Consider the following 16,646-nt stretch of genomic DNA (forward strand, 5'->3'; position numbering starts at 1 on the left):
GGTTACATGACCACAGGCCTTTGTCAACACTCATAAAACCATACATCAAAAAGGGTGATTTTGGGGACTTCCCTGGTGGCATGGTGGTTAAGAATCCGCCTGCCAATGCAGGAGACACGGGTTCGAACCCTGGTCCGGGAAGATCCCACATGCCGTGGAGCAACTAAGCCCGTGCGCCACAACTACTGAGCCCGTGCGCCACAACTACCGAGCCCGCGTGCTGCAACTACTGAAGCCTGCGCGCCTAGAGCCCGTGCTCCGCAACAAGAGAAGCCACCACAATGAGAAGCCCGCGCAGCAACAAAGACCCAGTGCAGCCAGGAAAAAGGGGGGGGGGGTGATTTTTACTCAATGCAAATTTTTTATTAAAATTTTTTTTTAATTTAGAACATTTTGAATTTTATTTTTTGGCCAAGCTGTGTGGCACGTGGAATCTTAGTTCTCCAACCATGGATCGAACTCGTGTCCCCTGCAGTGGAAGCGTGGAGTCCTAACCACTGGACTGCCAGAGAGGTCCCCTGTATGCAAATTCTACTGCAGTTTTTAAAAACTTCATGGGAGAGTAAACAGTACATTTGAGAATTAGTGACAGAGAGATCTGGAGAAAATCAACCTACTGCAACACGAAGAACAGGAAGAAAGAAAGATGCGTGGAGAGACAGATGGCAGAGGGGTGAGAGGTCTAATGTCGGAGTTGAGTTCCAGAAGAGAATGCGAGACAGGTAATATCTGAGGACGTTCGAGAACCGGCTTACGGTGCCAATCCAGAGATTCAGGAAAGCCAGAAGGTCTCAAACAGGATAAAGAAAAGATCCCCGCAGACACATTTAGGCCAACGGTAAACTCGGGAGGCAAGGAGAGGTCACAGGAGTGGAGGGAACACACAGATCACCTGCAGAAGGACAGTTAGACCGATGGCTAACTTCTCAGTGGTAACTACAGAAACCGGAGAGTTCTTCCGAGAGTTGGGATAAACAGAGGCTCCGTGGGGTGCCGCGCGGATGGCTTCACGGGAGCCGCTTTAGGGTGTCCCTCCACCCACCGTGCCCGCTCGCGTGGGCACAAGTCTGAGGACAGGACGCTCTCAGGCAGGCTGGGGGCGGGGATGCAGCAGCTTCCGGGTGGCAGCTTCTGCTTTGTGTCTCCGCACGACCTGGAGGACCCATCCTTCCAACTGAGAGCACTGGACGTAGATTTTGGCAACAGACCTCACAGAGCTCAGAAAGGGACCAAAGGATCGAGTGACGTTTCGACAACAAAGCTCTCTGGTGCCATCGGTTTATTTATGGGAATGGGATTTTTTCAGTGTTTTGATTTATAAATTGGAAAAATAAGAATAGAGTTGACGCTGAGCCTTGTGGGCATAGGAACTAACTGAAGAAAACAGATTAGCCCTCTCCATCTATTAAATTTTAATTTTTATGTTTAGTAATTATTTACCATAACTGTAATACACTTGTCATTTTGATTACTTGCATACCAATAATAATTGTACCACTTTCTCAATCCAGACGATTATTATTATTATTTTGCGGTACGCGGGCCTCTCACTGTCGTGGCCTCTCCCGTTGCGGAGCACAGGCTCCGGACGCGCAGGCTCAGCGGCCAGAAGATTATTATTTTTGAACACTTAGAGCCTTGTGGTCAATTCTGGAGCACATTTCTATTGCAGGGACGCATGATCGGGGGTCTATAAAATAATTCCAAGCATAAAATACATTAGATCTGTGGGGGGAATGGAGCGGGAATAGGGATTCACAGAGAGGAGTGTGGGGTGATGGGCAGCATCCAGTCGTAGACGGAGTATTGGATGGTACCTGACAGTCCCCTTATTTGCCTTTTCACGGCTCTGTCGTGATGCTCTGGGGGTGCGGGTTCGCAGACACAGCACATGTGTCCAGAGCTGCGGCTGTGGCCTCGCCACCCGCCTCCTCTGTCTCTTGTACCAGAAGGCGTCGATGTGCCCGGGGGAGGAGAAGCTGGCAGGCCACAGCACCCCTTTGCACACTTGCCAGGGAACGCTCCCAGGAGCACCGGTGGGCACAGTCTAGACTGCTCTTCAGCAGGAGGGAGCCTTCGCTGCACCAGAGTGGCACCTCCCCTCCAGCCTTCTGAGAGGCAGCACCTGGGGCCTTCCTGGGTGACGAGACCTGCAGGTGCCTCGCTCCCCATCCTTGCCCCGCGTGCCCAGGGGGGCGAGGGCAGCAGAATGGTTGCACCAAGGCCACGCTGTCATCTGCGTGTCTCGGTGCTCGTGGGCCGGCCTGGCCGAGGGGTCCCCCCAGGAGGGCCGAACAGCCATCCCAGGGCCGTCGGACGACCAGCACAGCTGCTGGACCGGTGGGTCCCGGCCCGGCCCTGCTCAGTCCTAACCCTGATCAGTTCTAACCCTCGGGGGGATGCAGTTCCGGGGTCTGAGGTCCCCCTGGAGCCTTTGTGAGCTCAGTTCCTGCCAGCACAGAGCATCTGTGCCCACCCTGCTGTGTGTGCGGTGGCAGCAGGAATGCCTGCGAGGCTGGTCTGCCACGTTCGCGCCCCCTTCACTCTTTGCTTCTTATTTCTCCCAGTTTTATTGAGATATCATTGACATACAGCACTGTATACGTCTAAGGTGTGCAGCATAATGACCTGACTTACACATCATGGAGTGATTATCAAAGTTTAACGAACGTCTGCCATCTCACACAGATAGAACATTAAATAGAAAAAAAATGTTTTCCTTGTGGTGAGAACTCAGGATTTACTCTTAACAGCTCTCATACACATCATGGGTAACCTACAGCAGTGTTATATTTGTCATGTTGTACATTACATTCCTAATACTTATTTACCTAATAAAGGGAAGTTTGTACCTTTTGACCGTCTCATCCAATCCCCCTGCTTCTGGTAATGACAAACCTGATCTCTCTTTCTATGAGTTTGTTTTGCAGTATGAGTGACTGGCTTACACGCTGTTAATTCCTGCTACTTCGCTTTTCTCTGAAGTCGTCTTCTTTTCCAGATAAATGCCCAGCAAGTCGCTGTTGAAACCCAACAGCAAAGTGACCTGCACACCGCAGCCTGCCTTGAAGACACCACTACCGCCCGTCTCCCAGATGCCCAAGGCCCCAGAGACCCAGCAGGTGCAGGGGAGGCCCTGTATCTCCCAAGTTCAAAGTGAAGGGCGAAAGCAGGCAATGTCGTTTCCGCCTAGTGGTCACTTTGCTACTCCCGGGCCCCCCCTCCCGGAAGTGAGGGGCAGGAAGGCTCGGGACAGGCCACAGCCGAGGTGCTTCTGCTCAGTCTCCCGCGGCAGCGGCAGCGCCTGCGGTGCCCCCATGAGTGGCTGCATGCTCCCAGCCCCCAGCCTCCACTTCAACCTCTTCCCGGAACCCGTGGGCAGGCTCGGGGCCTCCGCACACGCTGCAGCTTCTCTCCTGTCCCCACGCGCCCGGCCACTCCGCAATGCTCAGTAAAGGTGACATCGGAATTCTTTGTTCTGCTGGCAATTATCAATATTACGAAACTTCTAAAAGCTCAGCCGTTGTCTTCAGTCACCTGCCTGGGCCTCTTCCCGTCTTCTGACACAAGCGTGACTGAATGTAAAAGAAAAGGCAGGCTGAGGAGGCAATCTGGTATTTCCAGCAATCCTATCACCCAGGGGCACGTGTGTTCACTATTTTTTTAAATTTTATTTATTTATTTAAAAAAATTAATTTACTTACTTATTTTTGGCTGCATTGGGTCTTCATTGCTGCACGGGGGCTTTCTCTAGTTGCGACAAGCGGGGGCTACTCTTTGTTGCGGTGCGCGGGCTTCTCATTGCGGTGGCTTCTCTTGTTGCGGAGCACGGGCTCTAGGCACACAGGATTCGGTAGTTGTGGCTCGCGGGCTCTAGAGCACAGGCTCAGCAGTTGTGGCTCGTGGGCTCTAGAGCACAGGCTCAGTAGTTGTGGCTCGTGGGCTCTAGAATGCAGGCTCGGTAGTTGTGGCACACGGGCTTTGTTGCTCTGCGGCATGTGGGATCTTCCCGGACCAGGGTTTGAACCTGTGTCCCCTGCATTGGTGGGCAGATTCCTAACCACTGCGTCACCAGGGAAGAAGTCCGTATGTGTTTTTAAACAGATGCTTTATTGAGATACAATCCACAGACTGGGAAGCCGCCTCTCAGAGGCTGTGCATGGCTGTGCCGCCCCCCGGGTCCCGTGCGAAGCCTGGACTGAAATGTGAGCGGGTTCGGTATGCAGGGTGCGTTTACAGCCCCGAGAGGTCCGGGCTGGTGCGACCCGAGTCCTGGTCCGCGTGCTCTCCCGTAAGCTGCCCACTCTGCCCCATGACGTCCACTCGGGCGACAGCGAGCACACGGGACGCCAGGACTCATGGTGGTGATTCTGCCAACACAAGGAGCTGCGGTTCATTCCCATTAAGGCTCTGTCAACACGTGACTCTTGGAAACGAAGCTTTCTCAGAGACGGCGGTCAGTGCTCTGAAGCCTGTTTCCTGGACACTCGTCTCACACACGCGATGACTAATCGTGAAGTACAGCCATGATGACCTCGCAGCGCATCCTCCGGTCTCTGTGACGCCTTGCGGGGAATGGCTACTTAGCAGCCGGCCGTTCACCCCAACAGCGAGGGACTCAGGGCCACCTCTCCCACACAGGGTGGTGGCTTACGCTGTTAGAAGAACTGAATTCCTGAAGGTACCTCAAGGCTGATCCCCAACTTACAGCCTAACACGTGGCAGACGCCACCCCGTCAGCTCCGGGGGAGTGTAAACAGTTTCACTGGAGACTTGCTTCCAGAAAGACCACCCGACAGGGGGCTGACCTTGTGCCCCCTGGAAGGTCTCAGGCCTGGGCCGGAGCCTTGTGTCCAGGGCAGCAGCGTGCTTGGGGACCGAGGCTCGCTCAGCTGAGGAATCCCCGTCTCCTGCTCGTGCGTCCAGCAACCGGTGCTCGGGATGTTTCCAGAAAGGAGGCGGCTCCCCCACCACGAGGGCAGAGCCCCGGCCTAGGCTGCCTTCTGCCTCTGCTCCTCCTGCGGGGGTGGCGGGGGTGGCAGTTGGCAGGGGTTGGCAGGCGCCACCCGCCGCTCACTCCTTGCGGCCGGCCCCGCCCTCCACCCCCGAGGGCAGAGACGCCCCATCCCCACGCCCGCTCGGAAAGCCAGTTCGGTGCCGGACCCCTCCGGGCCGTGGGGCCCCCTGCCGTCTCCTCCCTCCACCTCAGCTGTCCCAAGACGAGCCCCCACGGCGCCTCACCCTGACGGCCCTCTCCAGCTGGGACAGGGCCTCCTGGTACCGTGGGACCAGCGGCTGCAGGAGCTCACTGGGGGCGTCGTGCCGCTCCAGCCTGGGCACCCCGCCTTCCCTGAGCATCCGGACGAACCTCCTCTCCTGCGGGGAAGGAGCACGTGAGGGGAAGAGGCTCCCGCCCCGCCCGGGCCCCACCTCGGGCTGAGACCCCCAGGCTGACCTGCACCTCGAGGAGCAGCGTGAAGGCCTGTCCGGATTTTCCGGCGCGGGCGGTTCTTCCAACCCTGAAACGGAGCACAGCCTCCTCCAGAGCCGTGGCCCCCAGCCCCTGAGGGCTGTTGGGACCAGGCTTTCTCCACAAGCCACCCCCTCCCCAGACCCAAGGCCAGTCCCGCACCGGTGCACGTAGGTCCGCAGGTACTGGGGGGCGTCGTAGTTCACCACCAGCTGCACGCCCTGCACGTCGATGCCGCGGGCCGTGGCGTCGGTGCTGATGAGGCTGGCAGGACACAAGGGGCCACGGGCCCTGCCTGAGGCCGGGAGCAGGGACACACGCCCCTTCCCGCCCTGCTGGGGACCCCGCCACGGAGCTGGGGAGGGCCCGAGGCGCCCTTCAGGAACCCAGGCTGACGCCGGAGCGAGCGCCCTCCCCAGAGCAGGACCCCGGCCTGTCTTCCCAGGTACTCACAGCTGGATCTTCCCCTGCTGAAAGCGCTTCAAGATCAGCTTCCTAGCGCCAGGCCCGTAGCGGGAGGAGAAGTCGGCCACGCGCACGCCCCCAAAAGCCTGGACTAGCAGAAAGAGCCTGGGCGGGAGAGGCCAGAGCCGGGTGGGCTGGGGGAACCACCTCCTCTCCCCTCCAGTCCCTGCACCACGCGGGCCTCACCTGTGGGAGTTCTCACGGGAGTTGGTGAAACACAGGACCCTTGAGAGATTCATCTCCAGGATCAGGTGCAGGACGACCAACGGCTTGAGACGGAGGCTGCAGGGCACGTAGCGATGCTGCGGGGGACGGCGCGAGGTTGGCCACAGCCCGGTGCCTAGACGCGCCCCCTCCCCCCTCCAAGTGCCCTGCTCACCGTGAGCCCCGCAGGGAAGGTATACTTCCCACCCAAGTCCCCGGCCACGTCCACGTCGGGGTCTCTGAGGCCCCCGTGCACCGACCCCGTGGAAAAGAGCCGGGGCCGGTAGAGGCCGAGCTGCTGCAGCTTTTCGGGGTTCTGGGTCAGAGTGGCTGAGAAGAGTAGTTTCTGCAGTGGCATCTGGGGGCAGCAGAAGCTGGAAAGGGAGGGCACGCTGGGAAAGCAGCACCCCAGCCTGGTGGGAGAGCGTCTCAGATGGGGGACAGCAGAGGGGACCAGCTCAGGGCGGCGGCACTGGGCGCAGAGCAGAGTGCAGGGCCTGGTACCTGGCTGCAGTCACAGCCCGGGGCTGTGTTCTCTGGAGCAAAGCAAAGGGATCCCTACTGCCCTCACTGGGAAAGGCCGCGGCCACCACCCGCGGCAGCCAGGCCTGGTGCATGCTGTCTATCACGCGGTCGGCCTCATCGATGACCTGCGGGGCGGGGGGGCCGTGGTCAGCTTCGGGTCTGGGCCCGGGCCTCCCTCCACGTGGGCCACCTACCAGGAAGCGGAGATGCTGGAGGCTGAATCCTGGGGTCTGCTCGACGTGGTCTACCAGGCGGCCAGGGGTGGCCACCACGATGTCTGCCAGGCAGCGGAAGCCGTCTGCTCTGTGGAGCGGAGAGTGGCTCAGGAGGGCCGCCCTGCACTGACCACCCCCCCGACGTGGGGACCCTGTGGACGGCAGCGCTCTGCTCCCCGGGGCCAGATGGCTACGATGCGGCTGCAGAGCGAGCCCACCTCTCGGAGGAGCCCACAGACCGGAGGAACCTACGTGTCCTGCACGAGACTCTCCTGCTCCTTGGCCAGCGACTTCTGCCCGGTGACCAGGGCGACCCGAAGAGGAGTGGCATCTGTGTAGACGCTGAACACTTTGCTCACCTGGAGGAAAAGCAGCCATGAACAGCGCGACCCGAGGCCCCGCGCCGCAGTGACGAAGCCCCCGGCTCTGACCTCCAGGCATGGGCCCACGTACCTGCTGGGCCAGCTCCTTGGTCGGCAGCACAACCAGGGCCCGAACCTGGCACACGGCTCGCCGTAGCAGGGCCTGCGGGGTAGACAGCCGCCCGCGTCAGCCCACCCCCCGCGTCCGCCCGCGCCCGCGTCAGCCGCTCCTGCCTGCAGACCCGCCTGGAGGGCGAGGGCTCTCTGCGCTCACCTGCACCACGGGGATGACGAAGGCCAGTGTCTTCCCACTGCCCGTTGGGGCAGACACACAGAGGTCGCTAGGCCGGTAGCCGCCTCTGCTTACCAGAAACCCGTTGGCTGCGCTCTCCAGGAGAGCGGGAATCACTGCTGCCTGCACTGGACAAGGAACGGCGAGACGCACGTCACATCGGTGCAGGGACACCCAGTACCAGCACAGGCACCAGAGACGGCCGCCTCCCTGTCTGTGACCTCTGGGCTGAGCTCTCACTCAAGGTCCGCACCAGAGCCTCCCGGAGTGCTGAGAGGCTGGAGGTGCCGAGGCCAGGACCACACCTGCCACCGGACGTGTGCACAGGCTGCCTGTGTGGACAGCTGCTGAGCGAGGGCCTTGCCCGGTTCTGGGAGAAGATGCTCTGGAAGGAAACCCTGCTCCCACCGCCACCCCACCCCACTTGCGCAGGGCAGGGGCACCTGGAAAGTAGGACGAGATGCCCTGAGCCCGCAGCCTCTTCCGCAGGTCCGGGTGGACTTCCGGGATATCCTCAATAGGCACCAGGCCTTCGGTGACACTCTTTCCAACGCAGCTTGGCTCAGCCAGCCACGCTGGCAGGAAAGGCTGGACCTATCACAGAGGGAAAGAGAAAGAGATGCGGTGAACGCTCCCAAACCCGCCAGGCCAGCAGAGCAGGGCCCCGTGAGCCAAGCGCTCAAGACACTCAGGCTGAAGAGGCCGCAGGAAAGAGACAAGCTTTCTAGCTTCTCCTAGACCGCCCACGTCTCACTCTCCGTGAAGCCTTTAAAAGGCGTGAAAAATACATACCAGAAAGCGCCACTCCCTGAGCCAGACCACCCAGGGGCACCTTCGCACCTAGTAACACCCGTGCCCCAATGACATCTGTGCTCCGGACTACACCCGCAAGGTGCCCGTGACCTGTTTGCTATCACTGGCTCTGCACCAACCGTACAACCCTTCTGTCGTTTTACACAACAAACTCATTGCTACCTCAGGGCCTTTGCCCCAACTCGGCCCTCTCCCTGGCACACACCCCCCTGCCCCCACCACACCTTAACCAGGCTGATCCCTGTCTTCTGATTCCAACTCAAAGTGGATCTCCCCAAGGGCACTCTACCCAGCCTCTCTTATTCTTCATGATGACGATCACGCTCCAGACATCCTTTAACTCACGTATTCGACTACTGAAATCTTATGCTGACATAAATCTGCTACTCGCCCAGGAACCTGGTAGGCCTGGTAGGATCTCCCATTTTGTTCGCTAGATTGGTGAGCACAGTGGAAGCTCCTTAAATGTACACCAAGGAAGCGAAGCTGTTTAGAGAGATCTCTGTGACAGCAGCACGGAAACCAAGTCAACCCGCTGGTTTCGGAAAAGAAAGAGAACTCTTACAATTGAAAATAGAAGTGCCGAGTTTGCACAGGATTCAAACCGTAAACGAGGATGCTAAGACATCAGCAGTCGGCCGGCTCAGGTGTTCACTCACCGAACACAAACCATACACCCATCAGGCGAAAGCACCGTCCTCCAAGCCGTCCCACGAACACAAGCCGCGATAACGACAGCCACCCCAGCGCTGCAGCCTCCTCCCCGGGCCGCTCACCTTTGGCGCCTTGCTCCTCCCGAAGCCCCCGAGCACCAGGGCGTGGGCTGGGGGACCAGAAGCCTCTTCGGGGGGCGGTCCGCCCTGGCCCTCCGGCGACCCCGCGGCTTCGGCGCCCACGCTGTTCCCCGCCGGCGCCTCCTCGCTGCTCTCTGCGCGGCAGAAACGGGGGCGGGGCGGCGCGTCAGCCCCACGCGGTCCCGAGTCCCAGGGCCCCGCCCCGCGAGGCCCTACCTGCGCCCGCGTCCTCATCCTCGTCGTCCGCCTTCCGCCGCTTGCAGGGAGGTGCGTGCGGGCTCCCCGGCGCCCCGCCGCTCTTGCGCCTCCGCGTTCTGCGCGGCCGCCGTCGCCGCTTCCCCGCCGCCTGAGCGGTCTGCGCGGCCTCCGCGGGCTCCGAGGGTTCTTGCTGCGGCGGCTGCTTCTGCAGCTCCCGCTCTCGGGCCCGGCACCGCAGCCGCTCCAGCAGCGCGCGAGCCCGGCCGTCCGCCTCGGCCTCCGCCCCGGCCGCCTCGGGGCCCGCGTACCGCGCAACGTGGAAGAGCGCCATGCCACCCGCCGCGCGCCAGTCCGGCCCGACGCGCCACGATGACGAGGGGGCGGGGCGCTACGTCATCAGGCGCCGGCGGTGACGTCAGTGGCGCGCCGGGAGGCGGAGCCGGTGGGCGGCTGAGTTGGTCTCTGCCGCGTGGGGTGGCGGCATGGAAGGGGAAGCCGGCCCTGGGGGCGCGCGCCGGGCGCTGGGCCGCCTGGTGGAGGCGGTGCTGGCAAACCGAGGCAAGGCCAACGCCGTGTTCGACATCCTGGCCGTGCTGCAGGTGGGGGCCCGTGGGGAGCGGCGGGGGTCGCGGCCGGGTCCCGGGGTTGGAGACCAGAATGGGGGCCTTCTCGGGCTCTGACGAGGTGGGGCTTGGGTTCGGAATGCGGCAGCTAATTGCAAAGCGGAGTTCAGGACTTTTCTGGGGGTATTCTCCAGTCTCGCAGGGCTCCCAGGTTGGAGGGTCGGGTGCGGGGTTTGGCAGAGGTGGGATGGGAGGGTCACGCGGGCTCAGGGGTGGGGTGGGGTGGGGCTGGGGTCCTGGTCGGGAAAGGGGGCAGGGGCCACAGCTTCAGGCGGGGCACCCCGCGACCGGCATCTCCCCGCAGTCTGAGGACCAGGAGGAGGTCCACGAAGCGGTGCGTGCATGCAGCCGACTTTTCGGGGCCCTGCTGGCCCGCGGAGAGCTGTTTGTGGGCCAGCTGCCCTCTGAGGAGATGGTCATGGCAGGTCAGTGTCCAGGAGGGCCTGGTCTCTGACAAGGTTAGAGGGGGATCTTGCTAACATGGGATGAGCCCCCCCCCCCCCAGAACTCCATCATAGGTCATGTGGGTCGGTGGAATCGGGAGATTGTGTTTGGGGGAAGGGGTGGGTAATAGGGGCGTTGAAGCCAGGTGTGAGTAAAGATTGGGTGGGGTGGAACTGTTGGTCTTATTTTGTGCCTCTTGTGGGATTTGGTGATGCGTATGGTTGACTGTTAATTCCATGGAGGTTTAGAGTTATGTGTCTCAGCCCTTGGCGCGTCTGGGTCTTGGGGTGAAAGGAGAGAGGATCCTGCCTGGGGGAACGTGCTGGTCCTGCCCCAGGTCTGGAACCACAGTGACTCGTTTTCACTCATTCCTCGGGTGGGCTGAGTAGAGGGCAGGGGGAGGGTGGGGCTGGGTCCCGTCTGGCATGTGCGGGCGTCGGTGTGGGCTGACCGCCCTGCCCCACCTGCAGGGTCCCGGGGGGCCACTCGCAAGTACAGGGTGTGGATGCGGCATCGGTACCACAGCTGCTGCAACCGCCTGGGGGAGCTCTTGGCTCGCTCCTCCTTTCGGATCAAGGTGAGTCTGGGCCGCTAGCCTTGCTTGCCCACGCAGGGGTCTGCGAGGGGTCTGGGGCCGTGGCTGCAGGTGCCGGTCCAGGTGAGGGTGCTGTCTCCTTCTGTGGCTGGTTCCTCTGGGTGTGGCTGCGTCCGTCCTGTTTCCTGATTCTCACAGGAGCTTTATCTTGCGGGTGTTCAGGCCTGAGGGCTGGGGGAGCTCTGTGGGCCTGTCTGCAGGGGTGACGTGTGGCGGGCGCCTCGCGGTCCCTTTGCCGCCCCTCCTAGGAGCTGGCCCTCAGCACCCTCATGAAGTTCGTGCAGCTGGAGGGCAAACACCCCCTGGAGAAGCCCAAGTGGGAAGGCAACTATCTGTTCCCCTACCAGCTCTTCAAGGTGAGGCCCAGGCTGCCCGCTTGCGGGTCTCCCCGGCTGCCTGTGGGTTGTGGGGTTTGGGGGGACTCTGGAAGCCTCCCCCCAGACTCTGCTATGTGAGCTCCACACCTGGGCCGCCTGTCCTGGGGGTCAGAGAGGTGCTCACCACCTTGTTCCCCCTCCCCTGCAGTCGGTGGTAGGAGGCCTGCTCTCTCCAGAAGAGGACCGCTCCCTGTTGCTCTGTCAATTCCAGGAGTACCTGGAACACGACGACATCCGCTACCACACGATGCAGGCCGCGGCGGACGCTGTGGCCCGGGCCACTGATGGGCGCCCTGAGGTGAGCCGCCTGGGTCCGGGGAGGATGGGGGCAGGGGGGTGATGGGCACGCGGCGTCCAGGTGCTCAGGCCAGGTCTGCGGCAGGTGCCCCTCGCTTTTTGGAACAACGCCTTCACGCTGCTGTCCTCCGTGAGCCTGCCCCGCCAGGAGAGCGCCCACCCCAGCTTCTACGTGAAGCACGCGGGTGAGCGCCGGGGCTGGGAGGGCGGGAGGGCAGGGGCCCGGCCTTCTCCCGTGTCGGGTGACCCCTCGCTTTATCTGCAGAGCTCTCGGACAAGTGGAAGGTCATTCATCTGAGGGTGAGACGCCCTGGGTGGGTGGTGGTTTCCCTGGGAATCCCCCGGTCCTGGGCTAGCGCCCCCTTCCTGGCCTTGTCAGCCACCGGGGTCACAGGAGGCCCCGAGGGCCCAGGCACGGTTCCCGGAGGTCAGAGGCGGCCTGCCCAGATCTCTCTGGGGCTGAGTGTCACTGCCAGGGCGGCTGTGAACACAGGGCCTGTGGCCGAGAGGGAGGTGTTCTCTCGCTGGGGTTTCTTAGGCCCTGGCTCCGTAGCGGAGGCAGGAGGAGAGTGGGCACGACTGGGAGCGTGGGCACGCCCACCCTGCCGCCTCCCCGCAGGAGCACAGGAAGGCCTTCCAGCAGATGTGGCTCGGCTTCCTCAAGCACCAGGTAGGGGTGGGGGAGGGACCCCGGGGCTGGGCTCCAGCAGGCGGGGCGGGCCGCACCGACCTGACTGCTGCTTCCGGCAGCTGCCTCTTCGCATCTGCAAGAAGGTGCTGGTGATCATGCATGACTCCATCTTGCCTCACCTGGCACAGCCCAGCCTCATGATCGACTTCCTCGCCCGCGCCTGTGACGTCGGTGAGCAGGGAGCACCTGGCGGGCCCGGAGCCGGGAGCAGCGGGACCAGGGCGGCGGTGGGGCGGGGGGCTCTGCAGCCCCGGGCCAGGCAGCCGGCGGGGGTGTGCCGTCGGGTTGGGCTCCACGGCTGCGTGTCTGTCTGCAGGTGGAGCCGTCAGCCTCCTGGCTTTGAACGGACTTTTCATCCTGATTCATAAGCACAACCTGTGAGTGTCCGCCTCGGGGTCTGAGGGCTTTTCAGCTCTGCCCGTTCATCCGTGACCCCGGCCGGGATTCCTGATCTGTTCTGTTTGTGGCTCTGCCCCGACACGTGCTCCGTCACTCACCTCCGCCTCCAGGGAGTACCCTGACTTCTACCGGAAGCTGTATGGTCTGCTCGACCCGTCTGTCTTCCACGTCAAGTACCGGGCGCGCTTCTTCCACCTGGCTGACCTCTTCCTGTCGTCCTCGTGAGTGGGGGCGGGGCTGGGGACACCTGGCCTGGCTCAGAGCCGCAGGGCTGCCTGGGCCCCGCCCATCCCTGTGGGGCTGCGGGCCCGCAGGCCAGGACGGGAGCTGGGGGCTGGCATGGAGGGGTGGAGTCTTACGCCTCCCCCCCGCCCCCCCCAGGCATCTGCCTGCCTACCTGGTGGCTGCCTTCACCAAGCGCCTGGCCCGCCTGGCCCTGACGGCGCCCCCCGAGGCTCTACTCACGGTCCTGCCCTTTATCTGCAACCTGCTGCGCAGACACCCAGCCTGCTGCGTCCTCATGCACCGCCCCAGGGGCCCTGGTGAGTGCGGCCGGAGCCCCTGGGAGGCCTGGCCAAGAGGCCAGCACGTGGGTGCAGGTGGCAGAATGGAGCCTGGGTCTCGTTCCTAGAGCTGGACGCCGACCCCTATGACCCCCAAGAGGAGGACCCAGCCCGGAGCCGAGCCCTGGAGAGCTCCCTGTGGGAGCTGCAGGTGAGGGCGCCCTGCCTGCCGGTCACTCCCTGGGCTTCCTGGAGCCGCTCCACCTGGGCGCTCCCCCTCGGCCTCCCACCCAGCCCCACCTGCACGCCCCTGCCAGCACCTCTTCCAGGTCCCCAAGGATCCCACCTTGCCTTGTCACTTTGCTCACCCAGAGGAGCCTTTGCCTCCGCCTCTCCTGTCCCTGGCCTGCGGAGGTGGGGGGATGGTCCCCTGCTCAGTGCGTCCTGTGCCCCTCGCTTTGCCCACGAGGGGCGGTGACGTCCCACGTGCCCCTCCAGGCCCTCCAGCAGCATTACCACCCCGAGGTGTCCGAGGCCGCCGGCGCCATTAGCCAGGTGCTGTCCGCAGCCGAGGCCAGCATCGCGCCGCTTCTGGGGCTCACCGCCTTCCAGGTGAGGCTGTGAGGCGGGCTGGGCGCTGGGCAGTGAGGGCCGTGCAGCACGGGGCGCGTGACCGGCCGCCTGTCCCCGCCCCGCAGATATTCGAGCAGGACCTGCAGAAAAAAGGGCCCGAGCCGGTGCCATTGGAGTTCATCCCGGCCCAGGGCCTGCTGGGCCGGCGGGGCGACCTCTGTGCCCAGCACTTCACGCTGAGCTGACCCTGCGTGCCCCGCTGCCCCCGACAGATGGTTTTGTGGGAAAGCTGCTGGGGGGTGCTGGTGGGCGGGGGTCTCGGGAGGTGCAGGGCCTTCACCTGTGCCCCTGGGGCTGGGGTCAGAGCGCCGTCCACCTGCCGCCCCTCCACCCGCCTACCCTGCTGGCCTCACCGGAGGGTGCTGCTCGGGGCCCTCCCTTCCCTGCGGCCTGGTGGGGAGGGGCGAGGTGGGGTATGGGGGGCGCTGCAGGGCAGCCCCTGCTTCCGGGGCCTCAAGTTACAAGCGCGCCGGGTCGTGGCTTTTGTCGGCCCCAGCGATTCCCCCCCAAGACGCGCCAGGCTCTCTGCATCGCTGTGCTTCCTGACACGGGGCGGCCGTGAGAGCCTGTCTGCTGCAGTTAGACTGTGACGTGGGAGCGATGGGGTGGCTCTGTGCCCCGGTCAGTCTCGGCGGGGAGCACAGAGAGGGGCACGAGCTCTCTGTGCCTGGCCAGGCCCTACTGAGGTCACCTTTGTCCCCAGAAGCACAGTGAGTCCGGGGGTGAGCGTCTGCCCCATCGAGGGGTTACAGGCGGGGCTGGTTCATTCCTCCATCCCCTGAGCGGAGTGGGCCAGCAGCCCGGTTGTTTCCACGGTTATCTTTTAGAGGTTTCTTTTCTGCCAAAGGTGGCGGGTTTTCCGGCTCTGGTAGTGACCCTGTTTCCTTTAAAAAACCCACTTGGTCCGGCACACGCCTGGAGCCGGCCCACGGTTGGCAGGGGCTGGTGGGGGCACGGGGTGGGGCAGCCCCCAGGGAGATAAGATACCTCGCTGCCCTCTGCTGCTCCTGGCCCCGCCCTGCCCCTCCCCCCGGGGAGCAGGGTGGGAGCTCGTGGTGGGCACCCTGGAGTCACAGCAGGGAAGGGTTCCGCCAGTCTGGTGTCCAGGTACCCCCCACCGGCCCGGGGTCCCAGTGCACCCTGCTGGTAGCAGCACACCACGTGGCCCCGCTGCCCTTTACCCGTCTTCCCACGTCCGTTACTGAGCTGGAAACCGCCTTGTCCCTGGGGCGCAGGGCTTGCCTGGAGCAGGGGGCGGGGGTGGGCGGTCTTGAGAGAGCCAGGCCATCTGGCACCAGGAGTGTCCAGTGGGCCAGAGGCCGCCGTGGCCTTGTGTGGGGATGCCAGGGGGCAGTGCTGGACGGCCTGAGGCCTCCCGCTTTTCTTGAAAAATGCCACTGTGTAAAAAAATTTACAAACTACAAAACACTTGAACAGGCTCTCTTGGTCTTGTCTGCATTCGGCGTCCTGCGCTCCCGTAGGTCCTGGCTGTGGCCCGTAGCCGCGCTGGTGCCCGGGCAGCTGCACTCTGCCGTGTTTGCCCTCCGGCAGGTCCCCATTTCCTGTCCTCTGGGCCTGGTTGTCCGTGGGGGAAGAGGGGTGAGAGTGCCCCTCCCAGCGGCTGCGAGGTTGACTGAGAGGCCGCGTGGTGGGTTGGAGGTAAGAACTGAACGGGGGGGGGCTGGGGCCACCGCTGGGGCTCTGCCTGTCCTTCAGGAGCCCGAGGGGTGGCCGGGACAGCCTCCGGGGCACGTGGGGCTGACTGCAGGGCTCCTGGCTCCAGGGGAGGTACAAGCTCAGACTTTCAAGGGCTTTGGAACCACCTGGGATCAAGTGAGATGTCTACGTGGGCGGGCGGAGGGAGGGAAGGGCCTCGGGCAGGCGTACCTGAGGGTGGAGGACATAGCGGCTCCCTGGTCTGTACCAGGAGACCATCCTGAGCCGCTTGTGAGCGACCCACCTCTGAGCCCAGAGACGAGAGTGCAGGCGCTTAGAAAGAGTAAACGTTTATATGTTTAAAAAGAAGAAAAGACAGGCACCAGCGAACCCGCTACTGGCAGCCTCAGCCCTCCAGGGCTCCCTTGGAGGAGGCCGAAGGGGAAGCCCGCTGCCCTTTGCTTAACTACAGCCCTGCCCCGGGTTGTTTGGCCTTTAGTAAGTTACAAAGCAGCTCGCGTCTAACTAGGAACTCCAGTGAAAGAGCAGCGTGTGGGGAGATGGGGAAGACTGCTCGCTCCCCAGGCCCGTAACCCACCCTCTCCTCTGCCGCCACTTCGCCCGCACAGACCCTCGTGCTTCCCGCGCCGGGGGAGAGGCCGGGTGCACCTGCCCAAAGCCTCCCTCCACCTGCCCACGCAGACGTTTTGTTTGTGGCGCTGGGGACGCTGTTGTTTCCTAGGTCCAGTTTTTACAAATTGCTCTAAAAAAGATTTCAGACACAGAATGAATACCTTTTTAGCTTAAGTATGCCCCGTTTGATATTTGAGATGCACTAAATTTTAAAAGTTAAAGTGAAATCCACAAAACATCTAACCGCTGTAAAATGCGTGATTCAGGGACTTCCCTGGTGGCACAGTGGTTAAGAATCCACCTGCCAACGCAGGGGACACGGGCTCGAGCCCTGGTCTGGGAAGGTCCCACATGCCGCAGAGCAACTAAGCCCGTGTGCCACAACTACTGAGCCTGTGCTCTAGAGCCCGCAATCCACAGCTACTGAGCCCGTGCACCACAACTACTGAGGCTGCGC

General features: G+C 62.6%; 3 protein-coding genes across 3 annotated transcripts; 2 read left to right on the forward strand and 1 right to left on the reverse strand.

The window, feature by feature from the left end:
- Positions 1–2,546: 2,546 nt before the first annotated feature.
- Positions 2,547–9,669, reverse strand: DDX51 (DEAD-box helicase 51). The gene is given in 16 exon segments (XM_004276626.4): positions 2,547–3,575; positions 3,705–5,018; positions 5,242–5,376; positions 5,456–5,519; positions 5,633–5,734; positions 5,924–6,040; positions 6,122–6,237; positions 6,315–6,513; positions 6,644–6,789; positions 6,859–6,967; positions 7,132–7,238; positions 7,333–7,404; positions 7,516–7,661; positions 7,977–8,127; positions 9,123–9,329; positions 9,331–9,669. Coding segments are annotated over 15 exon segments (2,037 nt in total). The 3' UTR covers positions 2,547–3,575; positions 3,705–4,991.
- On the forward strand, positions 9,667–15,335 carry NOC4L (nucleolar complex associated 4 homolog). Its single transcript, XM_004276625.3, has 15 exons — positions 9,667–9,937; positions 10,266–10,386; positions 10,876–10,982; positions 11,249–11,356; positions 11,526–11,675; positions 11,760–11,859; positions 11,940–11,974; positions 12,294–12,344; positions 12,425–12,536; positions 12,682–12,742; positions 12,875–12,985; positions 13,146–13,306; positions 13,396–13,478; positions 13,766–13,879; positions 13,966–15,335. Exons 1-15 carry the CDS (start codon positions 9,821–9,823, stop codon positions 14,083–14,085), a joined length of 1,551 nt encoding a protein of 516 aa, XP_004276673.1. The 5' UTR covers positions 9,667–9,820; the 3' UTR covers positions 14,086–15,335.
- LOC125961209 (uncharacterized) lies at positions 14,501–16,037 on the forward strand. Its single transcript, XM_049697697.1, has 3 exons — positions 14,501–14,513; positions 14,628–15,559; positions 15,924–16,037. The coding sequence occupies exons 1-3, from the start codon at positions 14,501–14,503 to the stop codon at positions 16,020–16,022; spliced, it is 1,044 nt and encodes a 347-aa protein (XP_049553654.1). The 3' UTR covers positions 16,023–16,037.
- Positions 16,038–16,646: the final 609 nt, after the last annotated feature.

The sequence above is a fragment of the Orcinus orca genome, chromosome 15, assembly GCF_937001465.1.
Source record: "Orcinus orca chromosome 15, mOrcOrc1.1, whole genome shotgun sequence".
In the NCBI taxonomy this organism is placed as follows: Eukaryota; Metazoa; Chordata; class Mammalia; order Artiodactyla; family Delphinidae; genus Orcinus; species Orcinus orca.